The sequence below is a fragment of the Leuciscus leuciscus genome (genome assembly GCF_965113295.1).
Source record: "Leuciscus leuciscus genome assembly, chromosome: 5".
NCBI lineage: Eukaryota > Metazoa > Chordata > Actinopteri > Cypriniformes > Leuciscidae > Leuciscus > Leuciscus leuciscus.
The window spans coordinates 20389213-20403897 of record NC_138729.1 but is presented as its reverse complement, the minus strand read 5'-3'; the positions used below and the strand labels follow the sequence as shown (position 1 = coordinate 20403897).

Below are 14685 nucleotides of genomic sequence, written 5' to 3'. Positions count from 1 at the left end.
ACTAAAGTCTGGATCACTCTCTTTGGCTCAGCTACACACCTCAGACAAGTAAGTCAACTAATGATATATAAGTGTGTTGCTTTACTGTTTATGGTTACCTAGATTTTACACGTAGAATGTGGCTGTAACATTAGCTATGCAGTTTATGTGTGTGAATACACACACTGTAACGCGAGTGTTGTACACGTCTTTGTTATTTGGATAACCGTTTTCCTGTTGGTTATATGGCGCGCGCGATATCCGCATTTCAAGATCGCAGAGCTTGATGTAATTGTAATAAGATAAATACAGACGTTACAGATCTCATGAAAAGGCAACAGTAGGTTAGCGTTAGCTACATGATAATAACTGTAAACCATCTGAATAAAGTACCGTATCCAGACATAATATTTTAAACTAACCATTCGAAAACGTCCTGCTGGAGCCGCTGAGTTGCAACTTCTTCATCCGTTGCTTCTCCATCTGGATCAGATTCTGGGTCAAACTGAAATGCTTGAAAGACTGCGTGTCTTCGTGCCATTGCTATATCCAACGTAAACATGCACGCCACGTTACCGTTGCGCAAGATGGTCAAGGCCACACCCACCCTCCACCTTGCGCCGCCTTTCTCCTCCTCATTAGTATTTAAAGCTACAGACACCGAAACGGCCTGTCTGAAGGAAGCTCATTCTGGGACTGGCTTGTAGTAGCTATAATTCTGCACAGAGGCAGAATTTTTGGAAAGAGATTTCAGATACAGTTCTAAGGACCACTAAGGACTATATTAAAGCCTACAAAAAGTAGCATGTCATGGGACCTTTAAGATCTCAAATATTTTCTTAAAAGCATCCTGTTGGGTTTTTTTTCAAGAAAAATGATCATGACCGATTGTTTACATTACTGATCATTGGTGTCATTTAGTAAAATGTATTACATATAACTAGTGTTATGATGTGATGTTTAATGTTTAATATTTAAAACAACCCAATAAATTCATTAAACATTTTACCAAGCAAGCATGCTTGAGCTTCCTTTTACCATATCTGATGTGTGTGTTGATGAATGTTTATATGTGAAATTCGTTTTTCTCTTTATGGACTTTTTGAAGCGTCAAAGTGGTAGTTGCTTAGACTGTCAATGGAGGGACAGAAATTCCTCAGATTTCATTAAAAAAAATACCTTCATTTGTGTTCCAAAGATGAATAAAAGTCTTGTGGGTTCAGACTGACATGAGGGTGCGTAAAGGATGACAGGATTTTCATTTTTGGGTGAACTATCCCTTTAAGATGCTATTTAGCATGTTTATCAAGTCATAATTATTGCTGGCTGTACACTCCCAGTGTTCTGAATATAAGAGCTTTGTCCTTACATATCTGTGAAGAATCTCTTTCCTCTCACGGGGGTCGTCCAATATGTTGACAGACAGGTCAGCGATGGAGACAGCAGCAGAGGCTGTGAGGGTGACCAGCAGCACCAGCGTGCCCTCGCCCTCATCCAGAGGTATGTCCAGTCTGTGTGTGCACTCTTTTGACAGAAGAGAGAGGTCCACCTGGCACCTGAAACTCACACACACACCATTATAATCATCATATCACAAACATATATGTCTTACATGTTTTCATGTATAAGACAATAGAAAGACACAATAGAAAATAAAGACACTGAAATTGCAGTGAGAGAAACAAAGGAAAAGCTAAATCACCAGCATTGGGAGTAATCTAAACAAAATGTTAAACAAATGGGTATTTATTTTACTGAGGGCATCATGCTGCCTTTGAGAAATTAAACTACTTAAAACACATTCTATCATTTTTCCCCATCACTCGAACTGTTATACACTAATTTAATTTACTCAAAATCGTCATTTTGTAATGGAAAGGACAGCAATGAAAATGCAGAAAGGACATTTGCACAAAAAATGGCCGTCTCCATTTTATGTTTTCTAAATACATAAAGTACAATTAAATACTACTTCTAAACTTTTGTCATAATTTGAACAAAATCTGATACTTCATCTCAAGCTCTTCACTGACACTGTTCTCTCCTTGGTAAACAAGTAAACTAACTTTTGAAAAACTATAAATTGACAAAAATGTTGGTTTTGTTAAAATTTGGCTCTTTCATTTGGTCAAAAACAAATGTACAAATACTCTGTGAAGTTTAATGGTGAAAATTAAAAGTGATGTTGACATGACAGGTGATTTTGTGTTGGGGAAGAAATGATTTAGTCATTTACAAGTCAAAACTGAAATGTAAAGAATGTATTATGATTTAAAAGAAAAAGTCAGTAAGGTTTTTTTTTTCTGAATGAAAGAACTATTCAGCAAGGATGGCTTAAAACTATCAAAAGTGGCAGTAAAGAAATTTATAACGTTACAAAAGATTTTTATTTAAAATAAATGTCATTTCTTTGACCTTTCTATTTATCAAAGAATCCTGAAAAAAATTAGCATGGTCTCGACAAAACTATTAAGCAGCACAACTGTTGTCAACATAAATAATAATAATACTTTTTCAAAAACATTAAAAAAAGCTTTTGAAAGGTAGTGTATGGATGTATAAAATTATCGTGGAACTGTATATGAGTTAATGTGATTATTCTTTGTGATTATAAAAACCTGTTACGATTTATTATCTGATTTAGAAACTGATCACTTTTTATCAACATTCTCCAACACTCTAGTAGCAACAAAGAAGAAGAGAAAAAAAGTGCAAGAGGCAGAAAGAAAGCACAGAGAGACTGCTAAATAACTGCTAATACAGTTTGTTCTCAGCAAATATTTCATAAATATTCCTCTGCTTGTTCCCACTGTGACAATGTGTTTTTCTCTACAGGAACATCATGCAGGAACTGAAAGCTTCAATTGATCCTGAATGGGGCAAATAATGTGAACATCAGTGCTGAACAACTCAAGCAGATGAGTGTTTAAAGGGGGGAAATAGCCAATTACAAGAATGCCACCCGACCGATCCTGACATGCCACCTCTATGAACGACTGGAAGCTGGAGGACTGGTGGAGGGGACAGACAGGAAACTAAGTAAACTGATGCCTCATTCCCACATCGCACAGCCATTAACTCTACTGTCACTTCTAATGGGGTTTTGTCAGAGGCTGAGTCTCTCGAAGACCCTCTAGACCCTCTTTCTTTCACACACACACACACACACACAGGAACTGTCTATGAGAGGACAGTTCAGACTGGAGCATGAATGACTTTAGCTGCGATATACAGCAAACCTGTTATTTAATTGAGTGCAACATTCGGATTCCCAAAGCAAAAACTCCATTCAATTTCTCTATAGGGAAATTATTTTTTTAATAGACCTTTAAAGACTGTCTTACTGTAGGCTATACAAGGTTGTTAATCAATACTATTTAAAGTAGTTAGCCTGCATTATTTTAACTTACTTTTAAAATAATCATGTTTAACAGCAGAATTCAAGGTGAAAAACTACAGTACAGAAAATCCCACTAATCAAAAGTCGAAACAAGCTAAATGTGGCAAAAGATCTTATTAGATCTCGCCCACTATGAAACATACAGTATAAACTTCTGAGATCAAAGCCTAAAATTTCACAAACAAAGAGTTTGATTTGGGTTTTTTTAAATCACAAATGGCAATTTCTCTATGATTCCTACTCAAAATATTGTAGGGCTTGACATAACTAGAAAATTGGATAGAAATGTCCAAGTTTTTTTTTTTTTTTGCATGACTTTCCCAGGTCTAAAAATCACACTGTCCATCATATATCCAGGTTTTCAAACAAAACAAAAAACAAACAAAAAAATACATTTGTTCAATTAAAATAATTTCAGAAAAATTATTTCACTTTACTTCTTGATTTTTAACTGTTTTAGTTGATTTAAAATCTTGTTTTTTTTGTCTTATTTTAAATAATTAGAGTCATCTTGCAGCCCCTTTGGACGTTAGCTGAGAGCCACTGCTAAACAGCATAGTAAGTTCCTTTAAAAACAAATAGGCTATAATATTTAAGGGATATAATTAATCAGATCATGATATCATGAGAGCATGAGAATAACAAAACTCCATATAGATACACAATAAAAGCCAAGTGCATGACCAACCTGCCCATAAAGTCATCTTTCTTCCCAGCATCTTTGTCCCAGACGGTGACGTCAATGAAACCACCCTGTTCATCAAACAGGTGGAAGTCAAACTGCTCTCTCCACTGGGGGTTTAGTGTTTTTGGTATCGTCTGCACAGCAGAAAAGAAACACACTCGATTAGAATTTACATTACATGAAAGAAAAAGTCTCAAATGAACAACAAACTACTGGAACACAGCTCATGTGGACCATACCTTACTTTTGTACTTTTGATGTCCCAATCTGAATTTGACATAAGGGTCACTGAGGCCATTGGCGTCCATAGGCTGGAGGTTATGGGCCTCAATGAGACTGATGCTAACTATGCCTCTCCAAAGCTGAGACTTCCTGTGAATGTCTGATAACCTCAGACTCTGATGCTGCAATGTGACACAAACACACACCCAGACACATACTCACGTCAGGCAGGATACAATCCAATGTGAAGAGAAAGTCAGTGAAATTACTAAAAAAGATGCAAAAAATTAAATGTGAACAGCAAACAATGTGTTTGTGGTCAAAAATGCAATGTACAAGAGTGCATTAAGTTCAGCAACATGAAAGACATATTTTGGGGTAAGTAAGGAAAACATAAACAGAGAGAATGCACAGCACTGCAAAAACAGAGACAAACACAGACATCAGCAAACACAGACATCAGTGTGTCAACGGTATCTTTCCTCAAGTAAAACATGAACATACACTACTGTGCGAATGTTTGGGGTCAGTAAGATTTTTAAAATGTTTTTGAAAGAAGTCTTACACCGTGTCCTAACTACACGCGACGCGACGGTATCGTCGATAAAAGGTATATTTTCCATGTTAATAGGAGTTTTTGTCCTAACCAGACGATTCTATTTTTGAAACGGTTTTTATTTGTCTGCGACGTCGCGGCTGTAACAACAAACACAAAGTGTGGCAATAATAAGCACAATGGATAATTCAGATCTGGAAATTAAACAAAATAGAAACAAGAACGTTCAAACTGTGAACAAACAAGTGTATTTTTGACAAAGATTGTTTAGTAACTCAGTATGTATTTTAATAATGTGAATTTGATTATGTACTTATCCGTTTTCTTGCGCGTGCGTGCCGTCAATATTATTCTCTGGTGCTGTGCACATGCCCGCGACAGCCCGCCCACACGCTGTTCTGATTGGCTGTGGGTTTTGATTGATTTTGACGCATCTCCATCTCGTTGTCGCGTGCTCACGTCGCTTCTGGTGTGGACAGACAAATTGCTTGTCACTGGAATCTTATCGCATCGCGTCTGGTTAGGACACGGTGTATGCTGCATTTATTTGATCAAAAATACAGTAAACGCAGTGATATTGTGAAATACAATTTAAATGAAACTGCTTTCTATTTAGTTGTATACTGTATTAAAATGTCATTTATTTCTGTCAAATGCAAGTAATTTACAGGGTAATTTAACTCGGCGGCCATCTTTGAAACGCATCTCGGGCAGTACTCCAAATCTGTTCACCAAGCTTACGAATAAATTTCAGATTTGAAATCACCAATGAAATCTGACAACAACTGTCTCCTTAATTTTGTTTCTAAATACTGGAATCATGACCACAGTGTTTTTTTTTTTTTTTTCAGGATTCTTTGATTAATAGAAAGTAAAAAAAAAAAAAATACAAAAAAAAAGCAATTCTATGAAATAGAAATCTTCTTTAATATTTTTAAAGTCATTACTGTCACTTATTACCAATTTAATTCATTCTTGCTGTATAAAATCCTACTGACCCCAAACTTTTGAATGGTAGCCTAACTAAACAACAGAAGTCTCCTCAACCTCTTCTAAGATCCAGTCCACATAGGGTGAATCTTATGAAGAAATATTTAGGTTATATTTAATCCACAATTAAATAAAAAAAGTCAGTATTCATTTGCAGAACAGAAAATTAAACCTATTGTAGGAAGATAAAAAATTTAAAATAAAGAATAAATTAAATGTAGTACAACAAATACTAGCATTATACAAAAATTATATTTTTACCATATATTTATTTATGCCTTACATTAATGAGAGAATAAAAGACACTAAAGTCTACAACTAAGTAGGGTTTAATTGTCCCATTTAAAGGGATAATTCACCCAAAAATAAAATTCTGTCATCATTTACTCGCCCTCAAATTGTCTCAAACCTGTATGAATTTCTTTCTTCTGCTGAACACAAAAGAAGATATTTTGAAGAATATGGGTAACCAAACAGTTGGTGGACCCCATTGACTTCCATAGTATGGAGGGGAAAAAATCAGGGGGGCAGTGTTTTGGAAAACATTGAAGCTTCCCCGGGCGCCACCATTGATTAGCGCACCCCCACCTGCTGTTAGCATTCCATTGACTCCCATTCATTTTGGCGTCACTTTGACAGCGAATAACTTTACATCTGAGACGTTTAAAGACTCTATTTGTCCATTATTTATTTCTAAAGAAACACGAAAATGTATAAAAGGCTCCATTACCTTGTATCTTACGTTATGGCCCCGTAGAAGCAGTTTTTGTAAAAATAGGCTAACGATTGCGTCATAACCACGCGACTCTCTGTCGCACAGAAGAGAAATTACCGTATAGACAGGAGGAGAAGCTCACGGGCAATCGGGGGGACGTGGAGGCAAAATGACAAAGTAACTAATCAGAATACTTAGCAAAAGTTTATCCTGCTCCTAGCTCATGGACAGCTCCTACTCACACTCTCCGTCTCTGCAAATTACGGAAGGGAATGATTCAGATTTCTCTTGGCACAGTTACTGGAAGACAGACGGTTGCTCACGTCACATCTACGTCGTCAAGCTCAGTTTGAGTCTGCGCAGTACGGTCAGCCATCAGGAAGTGAGAGCTTCTAATTGACTTCACTTTTCTCTGTTGAAACCTATGGGGTCGCTGTGTCCAGTTTATATACTGTCTATGGAAAAAATGATATGGGTCAATGGGGCTCATCAACTGTTTGATTACCGATTTCAAAATATCTTCGTTTCAGGGTGTCCGCGGGGTTGTAAAAAGTATTAAAAGGTAGTAAATGAAATTAGCCAAAATTAAGGCCATTAAAAAGTAATAAACGTCATCTGTCGAGGTATTACATTTTCAAACCCCCATCCAGCTAGGCCTATGAGTTTCAATTTGTGTTAAGTGCAGGCCTTTCTTCTAAAATTCGCATGGATTTATTTATATGTTGCGAGTAGTGTGACGTGGTTTTCGTTCGCGCGCGCGCTGAAACAAACTTGGGACTCGGCTGGCTTGCTCAGGGATGCAAACAGCGCACTTTTCGGCGCCTCCCGCTTTTTTTCACGTCAGTTTGGGTGACAAAGTCATCTGAAGTCATTCCATAGCTTAATGTGAGGGACAGAAGTCTATTTACATCATTAAAGTTTACGGAAACTCGGTTTCCCTCCTCTGCGGCTGTCAATCACTCCATTCAGTATTCAAACAGCGCGCGCGCCTCTTCCGGTTGGATGCACGGTAAAACTCTCTCCGATATATTCACATTATAATGCATGATCTGTAGATAAAAGGCTGTGGATTTGCATAAAATGACTTTATTTTGTTGGAGTTTGTTGCTGTTTTTAAACGACTCACTACCGTGTGCTTGTTAGATCACACACATCACAAGGACAATGAATCGGCATCAAACGCACAATAACTGGAATTTAAAACTGTGAAACAAATGATCAATAAACTGCTGGACAGATATACACTAGGATTTGTGCGCTCGACATTTCTTCGCTTTGTGCCGTGAACTTTTAAATGCGCACTTGTTCAGCGCAGCGCTGCACACTGTGACTCCATGTTGCTTTGAGCACATCATTCTGCACCCGCGATGCGCATACGCGCTCTGTTTTGAAGCGTTTCATATTATCATGGTTTTGCGCACTGAAAGATTATTAAAAGCCTATATTTTTTAGCGCAATTTTCCACCGGACAAAATTGTGCTTGTTAACTCATGATTTCTGTTCTGTCTGTGCGCACCAATCTTGCACTTCTATCTACTCCTCAACCAGACCACCTAGAGACTTCGGGTTTTCGGCATTATGTTAAGGAAGGTCTAATCTCGGGAACGCACAAAAAAAAAAATCCAGGAAAAGATTTACTATCTCTTAGTGTTGTGATCCCATGAGGTGAGAAAATTGCGCTAAAACACTCACCGAGTTTTTATTACTTGTTTTTATACCTAGCCTGCTCAATACATTTAAAATAAGCATAATTTAATTGTATATTTTCTGTGTAGTGTAGGCTATATAAATATATACACTTCTGAATTCTTGACATTAATATATAATATAAAATTGTGAAATGTATGATTGCCTGATTGAATTTTATAAGAGTACTAATTTGTTTTTATTAACATGTTTAGATTATATAAAAGTACTGTGCAGATTTTTTCAAGAATTACTTTTTGCTGCTGATTTATACACTCATTAAGTTTAATAAAAATACATAATACATTTATGTAATATTTAAAGGTGTTAACTGTAATCTTACACTGCAAAATAATAACTAAATTCATCACAATTATGTAAGTATCTGGAAATTTGCCGCAGGGCGAGGGCTTCGATAACCTCTCTCTTTTTTGACCATACATGTGTTTGCATCCCTGCTTGCTGCCAAACCTGTTCGCGAGTTCGCTTCTATTTCAGTAATTAGAGACATCGGGGTTTCTGCTGCACTGAATGTTTTTGGGCGCCCGCCAAAGCCTTATTTGATCTGTGAGTAGCCTAATGTAGATAACTGCTGCGCTCGTGACAGGGTGCATGACATGTTAACTGAAAGAACACAGAGAGCCCCGGTCGCGCGCGCGCACTCTCTCCACTCTTGCTCTCTCTCGCTCAAATTAATCAAAATCTTTTGACACGATGGTAAAAGGTCGGAAGACCGAAGTTTCACGTGGCGTATTCGGAGATGTATTTCTTGAATTACCATTGGGTGTGAATTGTGCTAAAATAAATTGCCTTATCTTCTTCTAACATTTTCGGTAACATTTTACAAAATGGTTCCATTAATTAAACTCTAGTCAACTACATTAATTAACATTAACTATTAATAAACTGCACTTCTACAGCATTAATTAATCTTTCTTAATGTTAATTTCACCATTTACTAGTAGCCTACATTATTGAAATCAAAAGTTGTATTTGTTAACATTAGTTAATGCACTGTTAAGTAACATAAACAAACAATTCATGTATTCATGCATGTAAACTACGTAGTATTTTCAGGTTACTTATATCATAATGTGTAGAAACATTACCAAAAAAAAAAAAAAAAAAAATCATTTAGTTTAGACTGGAGTGAGGTGAAACCAGAAAAAAAAAAGTGCAAAGCAAGTTATCTAATAGCTATTTTTTTATCTGGCAGCTAATTTTATTCAATTGTACAGTTTATGGTAGAAAGTTAGACTTAGTTAAAATAAACTTTTTAATGCTACTTTTTTATTCTACTTTTTGATATTGATATGATTATAGACCAAAATAATTATCAGGTCTAGCAAAGAAGGATTTTATCTTACAAAGCTATGAAATCAAGTGGTAAAATCACAGCTTAAAAAAAAAAAAAAAACCGGGGCAAGACAGGATCGGCCACCAACCTCTATCTGTCTCTGTGTTGGTTTTTGAGTCCAGGGTTGAAGTTAAGTTATAATCACCTCATTAAATTGTGATGAAATGTTTTATTATTTTTGGAAAGATATTTCATTGCTTTACACCGCTACAGTTGCATCTTGAAGTCGCGCTGGTATTAAAAAATATTGTGAAGGTATTAAAAAAGGTATTAAAAGGTATTAAATTCAACTTAAGAATTTCTGTATATACCCTGTCGTTTGTATTCAGCAAAAGAAAGAAGTGCATACGGGTTTGGAACAACTTCAGAGTGAGTAAATGATGACAGAATAAAACATTTTTGTGTGAACTATCACTTTAACATGAAAACAACATTAAGATGCAAAAACGTTTAGTCTTAAAGTCCCACTATAGTCAATAATGGGATCCCTTAAAACTCATCTTTGATAACCAAAATTACATATTTAAAAGTTTTTTCTGTGAATTTTTTTTTTATTTGTGTAAAAAAAAAACTTGAATGTAACTCCACACCCTTGCCTCATTCAGTATATGCGGTTCTATGAATATGCAAATTAGCCCCGCCTCTACTCACTCACACCAGCTCAGAGATTCGCTTGTTGTCGATCTCACGTTGACGTGATTGGTTGCAAGGTAGTTTGTGACGTAAGAAACACCAGCGATTTCAAACCACGTTTTTTGAGATTGTCTTTGGTTCACTGCAGTTTTAAGGAGAAAATGCTCAGCAATGGTGCAATGGACTTATGAATTTGCACATGGTTTGTCTTAAAGCATATTAAAAACACCACATAGACATACAAACAACATTTTCACCACGGGGGACTTTAATACACTTTACTTTGTGAAATTTAACTTCCCTTTCCATAGGTCACTTCCGACATTGTGTCGAAATAGCAACAGTAGGGGCCGATTTGAGAGTCTCAAACATCTCTGATGTATTCAGAAACAAACAATGGAATTGGCGTGTGGAATTTGCATGCCAGGCCACGCCACCGGACATACAGGTATATAAGGCAGGCAGGCTTGCAAACACACATCAGCCTTGTTCTTCGGAACCTAAGCCAGCATCTTCTCGCAAGAGAAAAAATACATTTACCTCTGCAATAGAGCATCTACTGCTGGATTTCATCACAAAAGCGGTCTCTCTATTCAGGGTGTACAGATAAACGCTATCACCTGGTGGAACGGCCTGTAAGACTAATTCCTACTTAGGGATGAAGGCTTATAGTGCCGTTGGACAGGTCGCCTCTTCCCTGCATGTCATGGCGATCCTGCAGGTCCATCAGGCAAAACCTCTGAAAGAGCTGCACGAGGGTAGTGTTAAGCCGAGATTGATGCGGGAACTGCATTTGCAACTGTGGTTGCTCTCAGAGCAACTAAAGTCACGACGCAGTCTCTCGGCCAGACGATGTCCACATTCATGGACCTAGAATGCCATCCTTGGCTAACCTTGTGGAGGTGAGGGAGCTTGACAAAGTGCGCTTTCTCTACACCCTATCTCATGGGGTGGCCTTTTCACTTTCCTTCTGTCGAGGACTTTGCCCAGCACTTCTCGGCAGTAGAAAAACAGACTGAGGCGATTCAAATTATTGCCTCGGAAAGTCAAAAACAGTTGTTCCTCTGACACCTCTGGCGCCATCGTGATGGGTCATCAGAGCAATCGCGATTCGGTGGCAGGCAAGCACCCTGTCTTGGTTGCGGCGGATGCGGCCCTACTGGTGAAGGACGCAATAGAACCTGTCCCTCCAGCTGGGATAAAGAAGGGGTTTTACAAAGCCCTTACTTCATTGTACCGGAAAAAGGCGGTGGGTTGCGACTAATCCTAGTTCTGTGAATGTTGATTCGGATTGATGCAGAATTTTGTGGTGGCTTGCCCGCATTTGCAGAATCAAAAAATACAAAAATGGTGTGCACATCCCAAACACCCAGATTGGGCGCAGGTGCAGGACAACTAAATAATATAGACAAAATAAAGAAGTGTGAAGTCCGCACACTGAAAATTACTGCTCCAAAAGAGTTTATTTTAGCAACGTTTCGACCCTCAGGTCTTCATCAGGCTCAATGTTAATGTAATACTGAAGACAACTTTAAATAGACACAGGTGATCACCTTAATCAGGCACACCCAAGAAATCATGTGACATTGCACCACCATGCCTCGTGACACAGTTCAAGCTGTGGTGTTTAGTATAGAGACCCCTTAGTGTCAGCATATTGACACATCGTCGAAAGTTACAGTCAGAAAGGGAATGTCTTGGTTACTGGTGTAACCCTCGTTCCCTGATGGAGGGAACGGAGACATTGTGTCCCTCCTGCCACAACTTGAACTCTCATTGAGGGGTTGAGATGCTGTCTTGGCTCCTCAGAACAAAACTGAAGTGTGTGTGCAAGCCGGCCTGCCTTATATACCTGTATGTTCGCGGGCGTGGCCTGGTATGCAAATTCCACATACCAATTCCATTGGTCTTTTCTGAATATGTCAGAGGTGTTTGGGACTCTCAAGGGTGACCCCTAGTGTCGGTATTTTGACATTATTTTTTGTCTCCGTTCCCTCCATCAGGGAACAAGAGTTACATCATAGCCGAGACTATAGCCACTTTTTCACCGTTGGGCCAAACAGTTCTGAGAATGGTAAGGAACGGTTCCAGTTGTGTTTCCACTTGAGCCTGGTATGGTACGGCAGACGATAACAAACCGTTCTCGGCCCGGAATTCTTTTAGAATCCGTGAAGTGACGTCGCCACTCAGAATTGGTCACTTTGTCTGTTGCCTGGCTACCTGTTTCTCTGTAACTGGTTAAACGCGCTATTTGAGTGATGAAACACGGTAAACCATCACGTTACCAAGGCAATGATTGCAAGTTTGTATTACATTCCAAAGAGCGGTAATTATCAGCCCCACAGTGGAAAATGAAACCGTAACCGTACCGGCTGGCCCGGATCGGCCCGGAATGGAACGGTTACGAAATGAGAACTGTTCGGCCAGACGGTGGAAAAGCGGCTTATTTCTCTCTTCTTCTTTTTTTGCTGTTGAAATATGAGTTTTTTTGGGATTATTCCAATAACTCCAAAGCAAATGCAGTCTTTGAGCATCAGATATCTTCTTGACTTCAGCACAGCAAGACACTTGCCAAACAAACTATTTTAACAGATATCTCAGACAGTGCTTAATTAATATAGAGTCCTTATTAAAATGTTTTTTGTTTAAAATGCATTTCATTAAACTCAGAGCAAACCCATTCTGAAAAAAAACCCCACACCTTTGATGTTAAAAGCAGGCAGCTAATGACAATTCTCTCCAGATATTCGTACAATATACTAACTCCACACAACCACTGTAAAGTGACTAGGCTATGTTTGTGTTTGTGTGTGGGTTAACATGAGCATTCAGAGTTCTGCCAATGACACTGACCAAAAATAAGAAGCTCATTTTTGATGTGATGTTGCCTAATAGTGAATAAAAAGGCTGTATTATCTCATTGAAACGATAAAGGGAGAAAAATTAAAATCATGAAGCAGATTAAGTAAAACTGGATGTAAAAAATCATAATTTTGGCTAACAGCTGCGTTAGCAAAAGTTTTGTTCTTGGATGAACTTCAGGGTGGAGTTTTCTTTAAATTCATACTGTATATCAGAGCAGAAATCTTAATTTTGGAGATGTATCAATTACAAATTGATTTGCATATACAGAGATCATCGTTTACAGTATTTTGGAAATGAAAGAGAAATAGGGAGTATAAATAGAAGAAACACCCAAGTGTGCACCGCAAGCAGTGTAAAAGTAGTTATCGTAGCGCTGTTACAGTATTCCCGAGTCCCAGCCAACATGGCCCACTTTGGAGCTTCAAAGGCTTGGGTAGGGTAAGCCTTTCAGCAGGACGTCCTTATCCACATGCTGGAGAGCCACTTTCATGTTTCTGGGCCTCTCTGAAAGTTGGGCTCTAACATTAGACTAAACAAAATAGGAGTTACTTGACCTCTGCTGGGAACATGCAGCTGAGAGCTGTGCATTTTGTTCTCTTGAGTAGCGCAAATCAATGCAACTAGGTTGCGTGTTAGAAATGTCTTAAACTGGGACTCCACTTGAAGACCACAAATTACCACTGAAACTAGGACTTTCACTTAGCAGGCAACAGAAAGGTCTGCTTCCCACATGCACGTATGAACCAGAGACAAAGAGAGTATAGTACATTATTCCCGTCCCAGACCAACATGCCACTTTCACACAGTACAAAATCCATTCAGAACACAAGGAAGAAAATAATATGCAAATAAATATAAACCTATAACAGAATTTTAACTTAAAGATCAATAGTGAGGATGACAAGGAACAGCTTAACGGTTTTTAAAAAATGAATAGGAATATTTGATTATTACCTGTCAATCACTTTTATCTTTTTAACGCTTTACAATACAGATTGTTTCAAACAGTGATCAACAGGAAAATAATGATTCAACCAGCTATTTTGAGAACTTTTTTACATATTTACTCCTCAAATATTTAAGTGTTATTTTAGTATTATATTATATTATATTATATTATAATTGTATTAATATTTTGAATTCAATTTTATTTTTATATTTTCAGTTTAATTCGATTTTTTTTATTATTATTTTTTATAAATTTTAGTGCTTCAACATAAATTTTCTTCAGTTTGTTTACAAGGCAACATTTAATCTAATATTTCTATTTTATTTTATTTCAGCTTTATTTCAATTTTAATAATTTTAGTTAATGATAAGATTTCATACAAATATATCAAGTTCAGAGACCAAAATTGTCATTTGGATGTATAGATAAAGCAATGAAATAAAGAGCAAAAAATTATTTGTTTTATTTAGAAAAAGATATTGTTCACAGACCCACCACACAAATTTACCAAGAATTTTTTTTAAATAATAATAATGTTATGAGGCATTAAATCAGGCAAAATATGCATAATTTTCAAGGTAAGAGAAGAACACATATTTAAAATCACCAGGTTATAAATAAGTGGTTGCTCTGATCACATCCTGCATA

The 14685-nt window shown here is 37.4% G+C and overlaps 1 protein-coding gene and 1 long non-coding RNA gene across 8 annotated transcripts in view; one reads left to right on the top strand and one right to left on the bottom strand.

Moving 5' to 3' along the window:
• The window catches only part of mctp1a (multiple C2 domains, transmembrane 1a), a 201090-nt gene that overhangs the window by 70925 nt on the left and 115480 nt on the right, over positions 1 to 14685 (bottom strand). For all 7 annotated transcript variants that reach the window (XM_082170002.1, XM_082170003.1, XM_082170004.1 and 4 more), the window contains 3 exons: positions 4304 to 4468; positions 4068 to 4198; positions 1349 to 1535 (listed from right to left, as the gene is read on the bottom strand). In XM_082170002.1, the coding sequence (XP_082026128.1) occupies positions 1349 to 1535; positions 4068 to 4198; positions 4304 to 4468 (483 nt within the window). The remainder of the gene's footprint in view (positions 1 to 1348; positions 1536 to 4067; positions 4199 to 4303; positions 4469 to 14685) is intronic.
• LOC309499039 overlaps positions 4463 to 14685 on the top strand; it is a 90895-nt gene continuing 80672 nt past the window's right edge. Inside the window, exons 1-2 of the long non-coding RNA XR_014206112.1 lie at positions 4463 to 7078; positions 9933 to 10147. This is a non-coding gene — a long non-coding RNA (uncharacterized lncRNA). The remainder of the gene's footprint in view (positions 7079 to 9932; positions 10148 to 14685) is intronic.